Source organism: Pogona vitticeps, chromosome 6 (assembly GCF_051106095.1).
Source record: "Pogona vitticeps strain Pit_001003342236 chromosome 6, PviZW2.1, whole genome shotgun sequence".
NCBI lineage: Eukaryota > Metazoa > Chordata > Lepidosauria > Squamata > Agamidae > Pogona > Pogona vitticeps.
Window position 1 is genome coordinate 46211116 of NC_135788.1, and position 19134 is coordinate 46230249.

General features: G+C 38.7%; 1 protein-coding gene across 1 annotated transcript in view; it reads left to right on the plus strand.

Moving 5' to 3' along the window:
- The window catches only part of TGFBR2 (transforming growth factor beta receptor 2), a 76394-nt gene that overhangs the window by 33913 nt on the left and 23347 nt on the right, over nucleotides 1–19134 (plus strand). The window contains exon 3 of the mRNA XM_020808050.3: nucleotides 704–903. Within this exon, the coding sequence (XP_020663709.2) occupies nucleotides 704–903 (200 nt within the window). The remainder of the gene's footprint in view (nucleotides 1–703; nucleotides 904–19134) is intronic.

The following is a 19134-nucleotide window of genomic DNA, read 5'->3' on the forward strand; positions in this document are numbered from 1 at the left end:
AGGAATTCAGAATGACTGTAATGGCAACCTTTAGTACTGTTTGTGTTTATGAATTCTGGGGTGTTTGATATTTAATGTAAACTATATGCTCGTTCAATTAAACATAGAGGAAAAGAGAAAAAAAGATTGAGTTTGATAGTCACTCAAAAATACTTGTTATTGGTTTCATATTACCTTCTTTTGAAAACTAATTATCTTTGAATAACTCAGAATAACATATGAAACTTAAAACATTGTCTCCAGTTTAACTCATGTTTACTGATCTGGTTCAATCATATCTTATTTTAATAAGCCACAGGAAGCAGCAGCTTGTACTGATGCATGACTGAAGGAAAGGCTGTTCTTTTCATGCTTACTCATATATTGTCTTTTCTTCCAAAGTGGTTCCCAAAATGGACTTAATAATGGAAAAGGTCATGCAAACCAATTTTTAAAGGAATAAAATTCAGTCTGGTGAAGGATGACACCACCTCTCCATGTTTCAAGTCATTTGGTCTTATGTTCTATGTAACTGAAGTTTTGCAGAGAAGTCAGAAGCATAAGGTCACAATGGTTAAATGCAATTGAAATGTTAGTACAGTGGGTTAGGTTTGCCCTGAACTCACTTCATCGCAATAATTTTTTCTTGTTGTCTTTCTTTTTAAATTACAGTATTTCTGTTTTGTTTTTTGTTTTGTTCTTTTTAAAACCATTTGGCTTGTAGGAGAAGGAACGATAAAAATGTAACTTTGGAAACGATATGTCATAATCCCAAAAAAAAGCTCGATGGGCATGAACTGGATGATTTCAATTCTGATAAATGTATAATGAAAGAGAAGAAGGAAGCTGGAGGATTTCTGTTCATGTGTTCCTGCAAGATGGAAGAATGCAATGATGAACTCATTTTTTCCGAAGACAATTCAAGTATGTTCAGTTTTCTTGTTCTATCCATATCCTTGTTTCATTTTCTTTCCTCTTTTTGCACTTCCACTTGTGCCATTGCTCAGGGGGGTGAATGGAGGAAGCTTTAATCTTTAGGATTCCCAGTTTTGGAAAAGTATAACATTTCTTTATGACAAAGCAGAAGGCTAGATAGTGGTAATCCACTGGGCATCTTATCAAGAAGTCTCTCAAGTCTTGTGTAGAAAAGGGCCAAAGAAGAAAGGAACTTGCTTGTCTCATGATTTTTGACTCATGTTTTAAAACATACTGGGATTCACCACCACCACCTGCTCTGAATTTGGCACTGCATGAGAGCTGGCTTAATGGTTTAGGTCTCTGGTTACTGAGCCAGACATTGGGAGTTCAGTTCCCCACTGTGCCTCCTTGCCAGGGGCTGGACTTGATGATCCAAAGAGTCAGTTTCAGCTCTACAGTTTTAAGAAGATGATGGTGATGAGCGTGCTACTATCAGTCAGCTTGTAAGTCCTGAAGGATCCTGCATTAATAGTTTACTGTGAATTTTCACAAGAATGTCCCCAGTGTGTACTGTCCTGTTTTGCCCAGGTCAAGGTTTAACACTGGCATGTAGACTCATATTTAGCATTCTGTCATCTTCACAATTCCAGTTTTGTGTTACAGCACAATGGATAGTGTCTGTGAATGTGACCTTTTTACATCAGATATGTTGAAATTATGGATTTATTTATTTACACCTGTATAGTACTACTACTTTTGCTAACTGGCCAAAGAGTTGTGACTAGCAGTTTTGGTCCCTGGGGCTTTGCAAACCTGGTTAAGTTTGTATATTGAGAGATTGACCTGCACAGAGAAAGAACAGAGGAATGGGGAGGAATGCTGAGGTCTGAGTGTGCAGTTGCCATATTTGTTCTGTGCTGAGCCTGCCTGTTTTGTTTTGTTTTATTATTATTATTATTATTATTATTATTATTATTATTATTATTATTATTATTATTATTATTATTATTATTATTATTATTATTATTATTATTATTGTTGTTGTTGTTGTTGTTGTTGTTGTTGTTGTTGTTGTTGTTGTTGTTGTTGTTGTTGTTTGTTTGTTTGTTTGTTTGTTTGTTTGTTTGTTTGTTTGTTTGTTTGTTTGTTTGTTTGTTTGTTTGTTTGTTTGTTTGTGGGGAGGAGTGGTGGCTGGAAGTGATATATAAGCCTGGGATAGGTGTGTTTGTGCTTTCCCAGTAGTGATTGAGTACCTGAGTGGGATTTTTAAATAGATTGTTATGCCTTATTGCTTTGAATGTGTTTTTATATTGCTTTTGTTTACCATTGCTCAGAGTGGTATTTGGTTGTTCCTTTTTAATATTTGTATACTTATTGTTTTAGCTTTAAATATTATATTTTAATGATGTAAGCCACCTTGGGCCTTTTTAAGGAGAAAGGAGGTATAAAAATACTTTAAATATATATATTTTACATACATACATACATACATACATACATACATACATACATACATACATACATACATACATACATACATACATACATACATACATACATACATACATACATACATACATACATACCAAGGAGTGGGTTCATGCCCATGCAGTGGCAAATTGTTACACCCCCTAGGTTTAGGAGCTTATTTTGAGTTTGCATGGGCTGAGTAAGGCTCTTGAAGACAGGACATTTAGGAGATCCTCATTTCATTAGATCATCATAAGTTGAAGATGACATAACAACAATAAAATCAAAGCCTGGTTTTCCAAACCTAGTAATGGGTCTGATGGTCCATCAGTATGCTCAGAATGCAGCAGAATTCATGTGTACCCTGAGTGGGGGGGGATACAGTGTAAAATTTGACATCTGGAAAAGGGAGATGGGGCAAATTCTAGCAGTTGGGAACCAGGAGGGTGAGCTGAAGGGTTTATATTTAGAAATTGCTCTGAACAGTAGTTTGAAAGGTTTTCAAAGTACGGCAGGGTGTCTGGAAAAAGCAACCCCCAATGGAATGAATTAAAATGATGAAGAATCTTTAACGTAGTTGGTATGTAATTATTTAAATAATATCTTTTTAATTATTGTTAAAATAATATACAGATCACGGGTATTAATTTTGATGAATTATTTTGATGCCTTAGCATGGCTGACAAAGTAGGAAAAGCTGGAAGAAATAGCTTTATTGCTAACATTTAACTGAAGTAGGGAAATGGGGATGGCAACATCTGGGTGGATGCATTTTCTCAGCTACATCTTTTCCTAATTATTCTTATGCTTAATTACTCAAACTGTGTTGGAATCTCCCACTCCCAAATAGAAATCTCATCACAACTATTGTTGTTTGTTAAGTGTGTTGTGTGTTCAACCTTGATCTGATACTTTGATTTCTGTCTCACACCTAAATTGTCTTGCCGTGTTACCCCGTATAATTAGCTGGCTGGGATAGTTTTTAAAAATCACAGAAAATAAAGAGCTGGTTTTGTAGATGCAGTCATAAACATAAAGGCAGTAACAGTCGTAGGGAACAGATCAAGAGTTATTGGTAGACTGGCATAGAGAGGATTATAGTAGTCCATGTGCAAGATTAATATTCTAGAGCTTTTGCCAGGTGAGAGAGAAGAAGGGCTGTCATAGTAATTTTGGGGGGCCCAGTACCCCTGGATCTTGAACTCATCATATGCCTGAAAAAATGGCTCAAAAATCCCCTTTAGGAGACAGAGGGCTAGTTTGCCACAATTTGAGGACCTTCTACCATCTGTGGGGTCCCCATGGCCCTTAAATCTTTTTTTAAAATGTTTTTTTAAAAAAACCTGGACAGTGAAGGATACAAAGGTTTATATTAGTTAAATGTATTTTAGTTTTTCAGTTAACAAAAAAAATATTCTAGTGACATTTACAAAAAAAAAGAATTATAAAATAATTATATAAATTAATCTGCTTTGGCAACACTCCTCCTATTTACACCCATGCCCACAGCTAGGACTGTGATCCGTGAGCTGCTGATAAACCTGAGAAATGGCCCTTAGCGCTGCTGAAATCACCTATGCTACCCACCCATGCTGGAAAGGGAGAAAGAGGACAGCTTGACAACTGACTGAATGTGGAACAAGAAAGAAGGAGAAGAGGAGAAGGGAACCAAAAAGAAATGCAAGGCCACGTGCCTGTTTAAAATGGTGATTGACTCATTCTTAAAGGAGAATGAACTTTTAATAAAACACATGGATCCAGGGCTCTTGTCCAAAATTCCATTGTTCAGTGGAGTGAAACAGAGCTGTGATATATCTCCTACGTTGTTCAATTTCTACATCAATGTATCAAAAATCTAACAAATCCTGATTTTCAGCCTCCTACATTGTCTACCCACCCTCTCTCAATTCTTTTATATGCCAACGATGTAGTATTGTTGTCTCTAACTTATGTTGGCTTAGGACAACTTTTAAGGGCTCTCTTATTTTCTCTTCTTATTCTCTTATTATAACAAAGAGCAACTAACTGTTAACTACTCAAAAACTAAGGTGTTGGTTGTTAGCAGAAGGAGAATCAAGCACAAATAGTCCATCAATGGGAATTGCATAGAGCAGGTGTCAAGTTATAAATATTTAGGCATAGTCTTTCATTCCTCTAGATCCTGGCTCTCCCACATAAAATACACAGCAGTGGATGCGCAGAAAAGTGCTACTGCACTAAATAGATTTTTTTTATACTAAAAGGGGGGCAACATGTTCCATCAGTGATCCAAGCATTTAAGGCTGAAGTAATTGCACAAATCCTCCATGGTTCCCAATTATTCGCATATTTCAATATGCACCCCTTGAGTTTGTCCAGTCCAAATTTCTGAGAGCTAAACTAGCAGTGTCTCCTTGTGTCCCTAACACAGCTCTATGCCTAGAGGCAGGTTTAGTCTCCATCAGAGTGTGTGCCAAGGTTTCCATGTTCAACCGCTGGCTAAAGCTTATATTCTTCCCACAAGATTTGGCACCATTGACTCTTTCCGATACCTTCTGTTCGGAATGGAAGTGTCACCTGACAAACTAAGCACTGCTAATTGGTCTTTCCCCAAATACCCTTATAGTGATGGATTATGCAGTTGTCAAGCAAAGGATTTGGGACATAGAACTTCAAGAACATTTAGGTTCACTGGACCAATCTAGTGTTGTAAAAAAAAAAAAAACCGGCTTTATACTTCCCACCAATTTGACCAGTATAACATCACCTAAATCTAGAAGAGATTTTACCTTAGCCAGATTTAATGTTTTGCTTTCTAATCACTTGTAAAGGAGACTTCAGGGCATATCCTATTCTGATTGTTTATGTCCTTGCAATGGTGGTGAAGTCGCAACAGTGGGGCATGTTCTTTTATAGTATATCACAGGAGTACACCCCCTCACTTTTCATAAATATGAATGCAATGAGTATACAGCTTGTATAACAGTGTAAATGTGCTGTCCCCTCTAATGACGCAACACACAGCCATTAATGTCTAAACCACTGGCAATAAAAGTGAGGACACACCTAAGTGACAATGTCCAAATTGGGCCCAAGTAGCCATTTTCCCTCCCTGGTGTCATGAGACCTATTAGTGTCGCAAGTCTCAGGTGTGAAGGGGGAGCAGGTTTTATCACTCTCACTCTCTCAGACTGGTCACTGGAATTTCCACATGGCATCTCATGGTAATGAACTATCTGAATATCTGAAATAATGAATTGTTGCTCTATACAAAAATGGCCTAGGCTATTAGAAGATTGCCAAAACCCTGAAATAGAGCTGCAGCAAGGTGGCCAAGACCATACAGCGGTTTAACAGGACAGGTTCCACTCAGAACAGGCCTCGCCATGGTCAACCAAAGAAGCTGAGTGCCCGTGCTCAGCATCATATCCAGAGGTTGGCTTTGGGAAATAGATGTACGAGCGCTGCCAGCATTGCTGCACAGGCTGAAGGGGTGGGGTGGGTGTCAGCCTTTCAGTGCTCAGACCATAAGCCACACACTGTATCAAATTGGTCTCCAGGGTTGTTGTCCCAGAAGGAAGCCTTTCTAAAGATGATGCACAAGAAAGCCCGCATATAGTTTGCTGCAGACAAGCAGACTAAGGACATGGATTTCTGGAAACATGTCCTGTGGTCCGCTGAGACCAAGATAAACTTAGTTGGTTCAGATGGTGTCAAGCGTGTGTGGCGGCAACCAGGTGAGGAGGACAAAGACAAGTGTGTCATGCCTACAGTCAGGCATGATGGTGGGACTGTCACGGTCTGGGGCTTCATGAGTGCTGCCGGCACTGAGGAGCTACAGTTCATGGAGGGAACCATGAGTGCAAGCATGTACTGTGACATTCTGAAGCAGCGCATGAGCCCCTCCCTTTAGAGACTGGGCCTCAGGGCAGTATTCCACTATGATTACAACCCCAAACACACCTCCAAAATGACCACTGCCTTGCTAAAAAAGCTGATGGTAAAGGTGATGGACTGGCCAAGCATGTCTCCAGATCTAAACCCTATTGAGCATCTGTGGGGCATCCCGAAATGGAAGGTGGAGGTGCGCAAGGTCTCTAACATCCACCAGCTCTGTGATGTTGTCATGGAGGAGTGAAAGAGGACTCCAGTGGCAACCTGCGAAGCTCTGGTGAACTCTTATGCCCAAGAGGGTTAAGGCAGTGCTGGAAAATAATGGCGGCCACACAAAATATTGCCCAATGTGGACATTGTCACTTAGGGGTGTACTCACTTTTGTTGCCAGCGGTTTAGACATTAACGGCTGTGTGTTGCATTATTTTGAGGGGACAGCACATTTACACTGTTATACAAGCTGTATACTCACTGTGTTACATTGTAGCCAAGTGTCATTTCTTCATTGTTGTCACATGAAAAGATACACTAAAATATTCATGAAATGTGTGGGGGTGTACTCACTTCTGTGATATATTGTCATTTTTATCTAAATCTATGCAGGGATCTTCTCTACCCTATTTTTCAAAACTTTCTGGGGAGATCTGATGAATTTTATATTCTTTTACTGTTCTCTGAGAAGGTTTCTTACATTACTAGTAAAGAGGCCAAATACTGTGCAGCTGTTCTAGCTTCCCACAGTTTCCTGACGGTGAGTGCACCCACCCTTCTTAGAGATTTCTTGATTAATTTTACTTTCGGGGGGGTTGGGGGTGGCATACTGATGGTTATATGTGTCTCTTAATTTCATTTTATAGTACAGTATGTGATTGGTATGATGTTTTTAAACGCCTTTATATCCTTCAATGCTGCTGGCTAACTTAAAACTTCTTTCTTTACTTTAATGTCCTAAGAGATCCAGATGGTCATTGATGGTGACATGTCTTGTCCAGTGTCTTTTGGTATTATCTGATAATATGTGATTTTATCTAAATAATGTGTTATTATCTTCCTCGTCATTGACTATAATAAATAAATACATGGAGCCAGAAGATGTGGGAGGAAAGATGAGAGTTTTAGTCTTGGACATGATGAGTTTGTGATGGGACATCCAAGCAGATGTTTTCCATAGAAGTGGAAAATAGGCACAATATTTTCAGTTATAGAACTAGATGCATAGCTTGTGTTATACTAATTAGAGTTCTAAATTCTAATGAACATAACCCAAGTTTTGCATGGATTGGGGAATCCATGAATTAGCCAAGTTTGCATGGATGGGTGTCAATTCTTACCTTCAGACTGTAAAGTCCATCTCTTATCACAGCCAGTAAAGGTGCTTTATAAGACTGCCTTAGGGAGGTTTTTCCTTTGATCTTTCCTGTTATTTTTGAAACTCCCATTTTTATCTTGTCCATTTACTTAATGATGCCCATTATTTCAATGCTGGCAAGGCAATCAAGCTGGCTCTAGATAATGGTTGACTCTTAATGATGTCATTCATGCCTTCCACCTCTGTGGAGGTGGGGGTGGAATAAGCAGAAAAGTTCTTATAGAGGAACTAATTAGAATTATAGTATTTTAAAATCAATGGCAATTTAAACTTAGTGCTTTTTTGTGGGGTATGTCACTGTCTTAGCTTTCTGTGTAGAGACTCTGACACACAAGAGGACTAAATGTTAGTGGAGCTAACGTGACTGAACTACATCCTGCAAGAATTGCAGATTTCTGTTGCACAACCTTGCTGCATTTGTAATGTCTGCATTGTAATCAAGAGGTTGCTCTCTAACTTTAGTGTGTTTTGTAAACTGTTGTCATTTAAGAAGAAAGATAAAAGCCCGTAAGGCTTCCAGTGTTCTATATGCATTCCTGTAATCATTTAGAACATTTGCAGAGGGAATTGCTCAGGTTCGTGCAGGGGCAGAAGGTTGTATATTGCAGGAACTCTTGTGTCAGGCCATCCTGCTAGACCAGGGGTGGGCAGTTAATTTCTATGGGGGGGGCACATGAAAATTCTGAACTGTTTTTGGGGGCCGAACCAAACCTTACTTAAAAATAAAATGAAACAGTGATGTTATGATTGTTTTTATTTAAAACTTGTTAATCTTCACAAATACTAAAGAGGTTTTTTGTGGTATGTTAAAGATAAGCAACAGATCAACTTTAGACAAAAAGCTATAAATAGTGCTGCCACATGGACTCATATCACGCCAGTTCTGGAAAATTTACACTGGCTGCCAGTTTCTGCTCGGGCTCAATTCAAAGTGCTTACTCTGACATATAAAGCCCTAAATGGCTTAGGACCTGGTTGCCTAAAGGACCACCTTCTTCCATATGAGCCTGCCCATCTTCTGAGATCAGACCAGGATGCCCTTCTGAAGGTACCATCCCTGAAAGAGGTGAGCGAGATGGCATGTCAAAATAGGGCCTTCTCGGCTGTTGCCCCCCCCCCCCAACTTTGGAATGCCCTCCCTATAGAGATCTGCCTGGCTCCAACAATTTTGGCTTTTAGGCGCCAGGCAAGGACCTTTCTATTTAGCCAGCATTTTAATTAAACAGTATTCTTTAACTGACCATATGAGCAGCAGTATTTATTAATATTAATGTTTTAATTACTGTTTTTAATATAGGGTATTATTATAATATTGTCTATTTTAATGGTTTTAATGTTTTTAAAGTTTTAATATTGTTGTACGCTGCTCAGAGACCACTGGTAATGGCACGGCTAAAAATCTTGCAAATAAATACAAATAAATAATAAATAAATGGTGGAATCAAAACCAGAGATACACTATATGATATGTCTGTCCCAAACTAGGCAATGGCTTAATCTTAGATCCATGCATGATGTTACTATATACCTGATCTAAGGTATTTTTCTCTCTAGTGGGGCAGTCTATGTACTGATAAAACTTAGGGAGGACAGTCTTTAAATTGGCTTGATTGAAATCACCTGCTACCACCAGCACTCCATCTGGGTAGGCCTGCTGCTGTTTGCTGATAGCAGTTAACAAACAACTCATAGCTGTGGTTATGTTAGCATCAGGAAGTATATATATTGCAGTTATTATAACAACATTAAACTCACATGGCAGATAAAAGGGGTGGCATTTCACTGCCAAATACTCCAAATCAGGAGAACAGTGAAGATCCATTATTTTAACATCCGTGCTCCAGTTATTGTTTGTGTAAACACAAACCCCTCCACCTCTGCTCTTCCCAGATTATTTATTTATTATTTATTTACAAGATTTTTTTTTTGCCTGCTTGATGTACACTGCATCCCTGTAGTTCTATTACCTCCCCTGGCATAGAAGAGTCAAGCCACGTCTCTGTAAAGATCATAACACAACACTCCCAAATATTTTTCTGCAGGGAGGTAGTAAATTCCAACTCCTCAATCTTGTTGGGTAGAGATCTAACATTTGAAACAAAAAGACTTGGCAATGCAGGCTTGTGAGAATTTTTACCTAGCCTAACTCCTAATCCAGCCCTGCAACCTCTTTTCTACTTGCATTTTCTCCGTGTTCTTTTCTTACTGATAGGGAGAGCAAGGGGAGTAACTCACGGATATGCATGCATGCAGTCTAAAGAGCTCAGCTGGAATGTTGTAAGTTGAGATCCTCTGTTCAAAGTTGCAGCCTTCTCTGCCAATAGTTAAAAATTCCTGTTGTCTGTAAATTACTTGTGCCTGAGCATGCAGAGTCCATAATAACAAGTACACAATCAAAATATTGATTAAAAGATACTGATCTCTGGAGTGCCAAGCCGCTGCAAATGCTTGTGCCGCTATCTTCCATAAATGATACTTCTCTAATAGAACGTTTTTCCTGATATTCAACTGAAATCTGGCTTCCTGTAACTTGAGTCCATTGTTGTGTATCCTGCACTTTGGATTGATTGAGAAAAGATCCTCCTCTGTATGACAGCCTTTCAAGTACAGTGGTGCCTCGCTTAGCGATTGCTCCGTTGAGCGATGAAATCGCTTAGCAATGGGGTGTTTGCGATCGTTTTTGCTATCGCTTTGCGATGGTCCCTATGGGGTTTTTTCACTTTGCGATGATCGCGGGGAAGCGATCATCCCAAAGCGCCCATTTTCGGCCAGCTGATCGGCAGTTTCAAAATGGCCGCCAGAAAAACAAAATGGCCACCTGTTTTGCCTCGCTTAAGAGGCAGCAAAAATGGCGGTGCTATGGAGGATTTTCGCTTAAGGTGAGTTTTTAAGCCCATAGGAACACATTAATCACTTTTTAATGCGTTTCTATGGGCTTTTTAATTTCACTTAGCGATGAAATCGCTTAGCAACGTTTTTCCTGGAACGGATTAACAGCGCTAAGAGAGGCACCACTGTATTTGAAAACTCCTATGACTTGAATGTAGCATTAAGAGCAGAAAGCTAATTAGATTACTGGGTATAACAAATATTACTTGGCTATATCATGCCATTGTGCTGCTATATTGGTGCACATTCTTCTTTATGTGATTTTATTGATTTTTATGTTGGGTGAACTGGTGGCTTTACATTGATTTGATTCTTATTTGTAACTTTTTATTGGTTTGATTTTTATTAATTTTTTTCTTTTTGGCATTTCTTGAAGCATTTTTTGGAGGGTGGGGTGCAAGGAGTAGAAATTAGTACACTGTTCCAGCTAGACAAGCCAAATCTGCTTTAATGTGTAGAATAGCAGCTTTTTACTGAATCTAACCCAAATGTGATGGATTCTTATGATGTTTATTTCCGTGGAAGAGATTACTACCACTCCTCTTTTCTCATAAATTGCTTGGGTGTTATATTCCTACGCCCTCCACATATTCTTTTGTTTACTTTATGGACTGAGATTGTAATAGGGAGGCATCTTCTCTACATTTGCCTGCCTTGTGAGCCATATGCAGAACACACCACATGCTCACACTTTCTTTTTGCATGTATAACAGAAAGTGATCTTGTTTCTTGTCTCATGAATTGGAAATTCAGTCCAGCAATGCTTATTACTGTGAATTGTCTCTGTTTCATCTGACTAATAGTAATTTTAATCATATGTTAGTGTTCAAGGATCTACATTCCAAAGCAACCGACACATACTTGTAGATTTTGGCCGGCTTCTTATGAATTCGTCACATTGTATTTGTTTTTGCTGAAGCAGCTGAGTACAGTTGGCATATTGAAGTTATTTCCTGCCCGAGTGCTTACAGAAATTGTCATGGGAATGCACCAAAATCTGTCTATTCATTTCTAGCAAGGACATGTTATTCTGTAGAGTAGATGCTGGTGCTTTAGAACAGAAGTGAGAAACTGTGCCACTCCCAGTGTTTTTGAACTATAGTTCTGACCTCCTTCATCACTGCCAAATAGCCCTAGTCACCCTAGCCAATGGTGAAGGCTGCTGGGCATCATAGCCAAAAGATTCTGATGAGCCACAGTTGCCCACCCTCACTTGGAGCAGTTGTTCCAAACCTTGTGCCCTGAAATGTTCTTGGACTACAACGCTGCAGAAATGCTGGTCAGCACAGTTTACTGGTGAAGGGATTTAGGAGTTTTAGTCCAAAAACATCTGGGGCCCCAAGGTTGGGAACCACTGCTGTAGAGCAGTGGTTCTTAACGTGGGCGATAATGCCCCCCAGGGGGCGGTTTCATTTTTCAGGGGGGCGGTAGAACGAAAAGGGGCGGTGTGGGGGCGCTGGAGCAGAAGGGGGGCGGTAGGGGGGCGCTGGAGCAAGCCACACCTGTGAAGATGGCTGCAGCCTTTTTACAATGTGCATGAATATATATTTTCCTCCAATCTTAATTTAGTTTCAGAGTTTTCATTTTGAAATTTTTAGTCCCTGCATTGCGGTTTGTTTTTATGCCCTTTTTATATTTCTTTTTGTGTCTTAAAATTCGTTTGCAACTAAATCATTAAATGTTACTTTTTGGGGGCATTTCATTTTCTTGGAATTCAATTTTGTTTTCAGGGGTCATTGGATTTAAGTATCTTTAAATAAATAAATAAATAAATAAATAAATAAATAAATAAATAAATAAACAAACAAACAAATAAACAAATAAACAAACAAATAAATAAATAAATAAATAAATAAATAAATAAATAAATAAATAAATAAATAAATAAATAAATAAATAAATAAATAAATAAATAAATAAATAAATAAATAAATAAATAAATATCACCGTGGGGAGGGGGGCGATGATAACTTCCTCAATGGCTCAAGGGGGCATTGCTTTCAAAAAGGTTAAGAACCACTGCTGTAGAGGGAGTACCTACCTTTCTTCTTGGGAAATATTCAATGATTCATCTTTTGTGGGTACCTCCACCATGCATAAAAGCCTAAGTCCTGTGCCTCCTCAGGACAAATACTTCTTTTACAGAATCCCATCCTTAGTATATGCTAACCAGGAAGGAAGAATATACTTGATGTATGACTTTGGTGTTAGTGGTGTGATTAAGTCTGCATAAGGTTAATAAATATCTAGAAACAGCCTGTGTTGCATCAGTCTCAGCTGGCAGACAGAAAAAAAATATTGCCCAGTGGTGCAGCAACTAGGATTACCTGTGGGAGGGGGTTTGGTGAGAAAGAGTTGGCAGTTCCAAAGGTTTTGCAGAATCATCTTCTATTGTGTGTTGCAGTGCAGGTTCTTATTCCTTTCCAATTTCCTCTTTCTCCCTCAATGCAACCTGCTTTTTAGGGCAGTGGTTCAGTTTCCCTTCTTATGCTGTTCAGCTCAAACATGAGAGAAATTTCAAGCTTTAGTCTTGCCTTTACTGACTGGCCTTTAGTATATTCCAAAGCCTTTGTCAAGACAATTCAAAATCACATTTGGAGTGGGACATCTGTGCTCTGAAGCAGAGCTTGGCTAGTTGGAGCATGTGCGGATGAAATCCAAAACTTCCCTTTGTAACACTTGCTTTTAGTCCATGTACAACTGGCATGTTGTCATTCCTTTTTTATTGTTGTGGATTAGTGTTCCTTTTAAATGAAAACAGCCCCTTCAGCTTGCTTGCCTGGTTAGCCATAGCAGGAAGACAAACGATTTTTACAGTATCAGACATGCGGTTTCCTGTCTGTGTTTAACTCTGGGCAGAACATCATGGCCAGCTGGTCCACTGCTCCTGCAGACTACTAGATAATAGCCTGTAATACTTTTGTCTTTGGGACTGTCAACCAGATGCATCATGTGGCTCTTGTTCTATCCATGTAGTCTGCTGCTTCTTTAGTAGAGTGTAGATCGTCTCATGTGTTTATATAGATTTTTTTTTCCCTGCCCTACTTAATTCAGATGGGGTGGCTGTTTCATTTCTATTATAACCTACAGATACCTGACAAAGTGAGTTGCACTAAAATGAATGAATTTTGAATCAAGGTGCTAGTTCACTTGATTTTTCCCTCATTTGTTAACTTTATTTTATTTCCCATCAGCTTTAAGCACCAGCCTGTAAAAGATGCATTAAGACATTGATTTAGTCCTAAGTAGCAGAAAGGCATGTTTGCTTCAAAGACAAAAAAATCATGAATGCAACAGCAGGTTCTAATTTCCCAAAGATGCTAGACACTCAGTTCTAATGAAATAGTTCAGCTTGCAGGCAGATTAGTTTAAGGAACTGCCATTCTTAATCTTGTAAAAACTGAGAATACTAAAAGCACACCTCTACCCTTTTAAATATGGTTTGTCAGTAATGTTAGGTACTAAAAAACCTAAATTTAAAAATATTTGCAATTAGTGGAATTCAACCTAGACCCTCCTTCTCTGCGGATTTTTTATTTTAAACCTATCTCGTTTGGTTGGGTGGGGAGCTCAGTATGTGCCTAACAAAATGGATATGATTCATTTTAATAACTAAAACTTTGACTCATGCTGTGAGTCAGAGAAATATATATTTTCAACTTGCACAATCACTTTAAACGTTGAAGAGTTTTGTGTGTGCTGTTTGTCTGTGTCTGAGTGTACACACTCGTATTGGGAAACAAACTTGAGAATGAGTGCCATATGGTGGTTAAGTTATGGTCTTTTCATTGCCAAAGAAAACTGGGACAGACTGGCAAGCGACCTGCACAAACTGTAATGTTGAGTATGGTGTATTTCAGTGGAAAAACAACCTTTGAGAGTAGACTTTTTCCAGCCTTAGTCTTTAGGTAATTGTTGGAGCAAGACTGAAGAAGGAGTCCAAATTTTACAGGAATAGAACTCCCCCTCCCTTCAAAATGAAAAGGGAAAGCAAAATTATAGAAAATGAAATGTGATATGTGTTATGTACCAGAGCTTTGGGAAGTTACATTTTTGGATTTCAGAATCCTTAAGTGTTTGCCATGGTTTAAGGATAGGATATGCCTTAATTCCCCGGGTATTTGTTATGGAAAAGAGGCAAAAGATGGGTTTAGTGCTATATAGTGGGTTAACTTTTTTAATAAGTATCCATAGCAATATATGCAAGAGCTAGAAAAATTCAGGATGGATGCAGGATTAGATTATATGCTTGACTTTATACAAAAATCTTGCCTTCTTCCATACATCTTAGAGTGAAATTATATGTCACATGAGATGCATAGTAAGCAGATCCTTTTCTCACTTTTATTTACTGTGAAGTAAGTACAGGCCATCCCTGATCTGGATTTGGGAGTACAGGAAGGGAAGGTTTTCTTCTTCCATAGTCCTGACCCTCAAAATTCCCACTCTCAGTCTCATTCATGAATAGTAAATAAAACCTTCGTTGGTACCAGTAGTTGCTGCTGCTGCTATTTTTACATCATGTCAATAATGGTGTCGGGGGTGGAGAGATGAAGATTTGGATAATTATCAGGGAAGAATGAAACCTCTCTCACCCACTGTTCTCATTCATGTCTGCATTTCTGTGTGACACTTCTATTTAAATATATTGTGCACTGCTCCAAAGAGGGGCACACAGAAAACTACAGTTGTTCATTTTGCTGCCCAGAGGGTAGATCTAGATCTCATGGGTTCAACAGGCAGGTTAGTTGATTGGGTTGAAAGTTAGGAGAAGTATCTTGATAGTAAGAGCTTGAGGCAAGAATATGAAACTTCCATAGTAGCCATCTGGGTGAAAAGATGCCTATGTAAATAGCAAGAAACAACCATAGTACAGTACTGGTACAATGTTTATTTTAGTCATGAGGATTTTGGCATGCTGCCTCACCGATGGCTTGTATAAATTCAAATGTTTCTACTGCAAACCTTTCGTGATACTAACATTATTTATGCATTTAAAATGTTTATACCTCATTTTTCTCCTCACGAGGACCCAACGTAGACCCATGAGGACATTGGGCAGTCACTGCTCTTGAGCAAAGCAGAGAAAGTAGGGGGAGCAAACAGCATGGGAAAACACACACATATATCATCCTGCACAAAGTTTGAAATTCACACCTGTCAGTTCACTTTGAATTTATAAGGCCCACTCAGTCATTTCCTATCTATCCAGTTAAGCTCACCATGCTTTATTGGCCATGGTTAGCCTCTTCCTTGTCTGTCATCATTTTCTACACACAGAAGGCAACAGGTTTGCCCAGGAGGTATTCCTGTGCTACATGTGTGTGTTGGCTTTGTGTGCAAGGAAGAACCATAGAAAATCAGAGTTCTTGTTCTCAAGAACATGCCAATGGGACTGTCTCCCCTGCAAACTTTTCGGAGAGGGGATGAGCTAGCTACCCTACTCTGAGCCTTAGAAGCTTCTATAGGTAGAGAATGACAGAATAGGCCCAAAGAAATTCACAATTTTCCTAATAGGATAGAAGAGACATATTCTGTTGGAGGGGGAATCTGCACCCCTTAGCTTTGCACACACAGGGCAGGTGCCTCATTTATTTCTCCCTTGTTATAAGTCTGGTAAGAACAATTTGAAAATGGAACCAGTAACCTAAGAGGATGAGGATCCCTTGCCTGCAGGATGTGTTCAAACAGAGGCTGTACTGGATTACTTATAAGTAGGGGGAGGATTTCTATGACATTTCACATTTTCTCTGCAACCTACATTTGAACCCATAAGTAAGTTCATGTTGCAGAAAAAAATGACATGTCATAGAAATCCTCCCCCTACAATAAGGGACCCTTCCCATTCTGTAGTTCTGTGAGTCACTTCCACTCATCACTAGTGCACAGGTTTTTTTAAGTAAACTGTGTGTGACGTATGTACGTATGATTCAGCGGACCTTGGCTGGAGAGGTAAAAATGAAATGTAGACATCTAGTGAGGTGTTGTAGTTAGAGTGTTGAACTAGGATATGTGAGGTCTGGATTTGCACAGAAAGGAAAAACTTACCAGGTGAACTTAGATTTGTCATAGTCTCTCAACTTAATCTGCCTCTCAGAGTTGATGTGAAGGTAAAGGAGAAAGGGGGAAAGCCAGGTATGCCACCTTGATATAAATGCAACAAACCAGCAAATAACAAATAAATCTCCTCTCCTGGTCTCTGTCAATTTTGGAAGGGCATCTTCCAAATTAAGCATAAAACGCAAAGGGAGCTGCTTGCAGCCTGACTAATATACGTAACTTGAACCTTAGATTTCTTGGTGTGGTACAGCTGATACAGGAAGAAATGGGAAAAAAAATATGATTAGGAACCTGCTATCTGAATTGGCTTCAGTCTGAGTCATGCACCATTTTTTACTCTTCTGGATGAGCATATCTATTCTAAGTCTTGTCTGAAAAGTTGCTTGGAAATCATTTTTGTCTTATTGAGCCATTAAAAAAATCAGCTGAAAAGCAATGTTGGATTGTTGTGCAAGCTACCCATATACTAAATATAATTGGCCCAAATGGAGTATATATTCATTTATAGACATTGAGCCATTTCATTAAACAAATTACTGCCTGTGTATTGATTTGTTGTAATTCAACAGAATATGGTTTGTCCTCCGAGTGATTTTTTTTTCCATTGGATAATATAAGCTTTAGAAATAATAAACATGAACAACTGCCAAAGTTTGAAAGGGCATGGCAAGCTAAAAGGAAGAAGAAAACATTTTGCAAACAACAGGTAACAGGAAAGGAATGCAAATAGCTTCCTGGGCACTTTCTTAGTACAACATCCTTGTTTCTAATTCAATAAGCTTCTAGCATCCTTGTACATTATCTAATAAGAATTTGGGAAATGCTATCCCACCAATTGGCTACGGTAGCTAGGGTATTCTGGGAGTGGAAAGAAAGTAATTTCAACAAGCTCTGAATATAATCTGGCTTCATACCTCTCAGTGAGAAATGAGGAATGGATTATTCGTAAGACAGCAAAGCCTGACTGTACAGATGCATGTACAACAGTTTGGGAATGAGCAATATACAAAATAATCAAGAGGCACAGGGAATGTTTACAAATCAGCAGCAACAGCACAGTGAGAAAGAAAGACAATGAAAAATAAGGAGACATGGAGAATAGCTGACCAGAATCTGAAAGATGGAATGGATGCACACCTTAATGCATTAAGGCTGTTTGAGTGTGTCAGGGAAGCTGAGGACACTTGTTAGGAGGCGAGACTCTATTATGAGTCTGAATGCCTGACAGAATTAGCCAAGGTGAAAGGATTAGAGTTGAGATGCTAGACTGAGGGTGCAGCTATATTGTGATTTATTTCCCATTTAGTCCCACTGTTGGCACGGTTAAGTTTAATGTATTTTCTAGCAGCATACAGGTTCAGCAGGAGGGAACTACTGTTTGGGGGAGCAGTTAGGATCACGTGATTTCATTTCAATTTCTGACTGAAAGTTTTCAATATACCTTTCAATCCAAAAGAAATGAGTGCTATATTGCAGTAATGTTAGGACTATCACATTTATTTTATAAACAAATAAAGTGATGCTCAAGATTTTACAGTAAATACTCACCACCTATGGAGTACAAAATGTGACATGTTCAAGATGAATTCTGAAAAAGAGGAAACACTAGTTGTAATATAAATATGCATTGGCTACTGGAACATACCAAAGAATTTCAGAGCAAAATCAGTTTAACTGTGTGGATTGTTAAAAGCTGTGGTCATTTAGAAGAAAATGAGTGTGCTGGATTGTCCTGGTGCCTATGCTTAAGACAGAATACAGAGGTGACAGAGAAGGGTGTGCTTTTTCTTCATATCTGTTCAATCCTGGGCAGATAACATACCACGCAAAAAGCTTTATTACATTCAGAAGGAGATGGAATGAAAATTAGTGGAGGAAACATCAGTAATAAAAGGTGATACCATATTACTCACAAAAAAACAATGATCTAAAACAACTGCTGATAAAGATTAAAGAAAACAGTGCAAAAGCAGGATTACAGCTGAATAGAAAGCAAATAAAATCATGTCTATGGAATAATTAAATAATAAATAAATTCTATGATATCTATAAAGGAACTGAAAGATTTTCTGTATCTAGGTTTAGTCACTAATTCAGAGACTGCAAACAAAAATTAATTAAAAAGGGACTTTGAAGGATAGCTATGAACTAGAAAAATTCTTAAGTGTAAGGATACATACGCCACTGGAGACCAAGGCCAACATCATCCATAATGTATTACCCCTGATTAATATGCACACATACAGAAGCTGCACAATGAATAAAGCTGACAAGGAAAAATATTGATTCATTCAAAATGGGTTGTCGGTGGACAGCTTTATGGATACCATGGAGTGGTATAAAAAAGAAATAAGTGCGTTCCAGATCAAATCAAGCCCAAGGCTATCTAGAAGGTGAAATGACTAAACTGAGGCTGTTCTACCTTGGATGTATAATGAAAAATCAAAGCTCACTAGATAAGGCAATAGTTCTAGGAAAAGCTGAAGGTAGCAGAAAAAATAGGAAGAGCAAAAGTGACATTGATTGATTCAATAAAGGAAGCCACAGCCTTGAGTTTACAAGACCTGAGAAGGGTA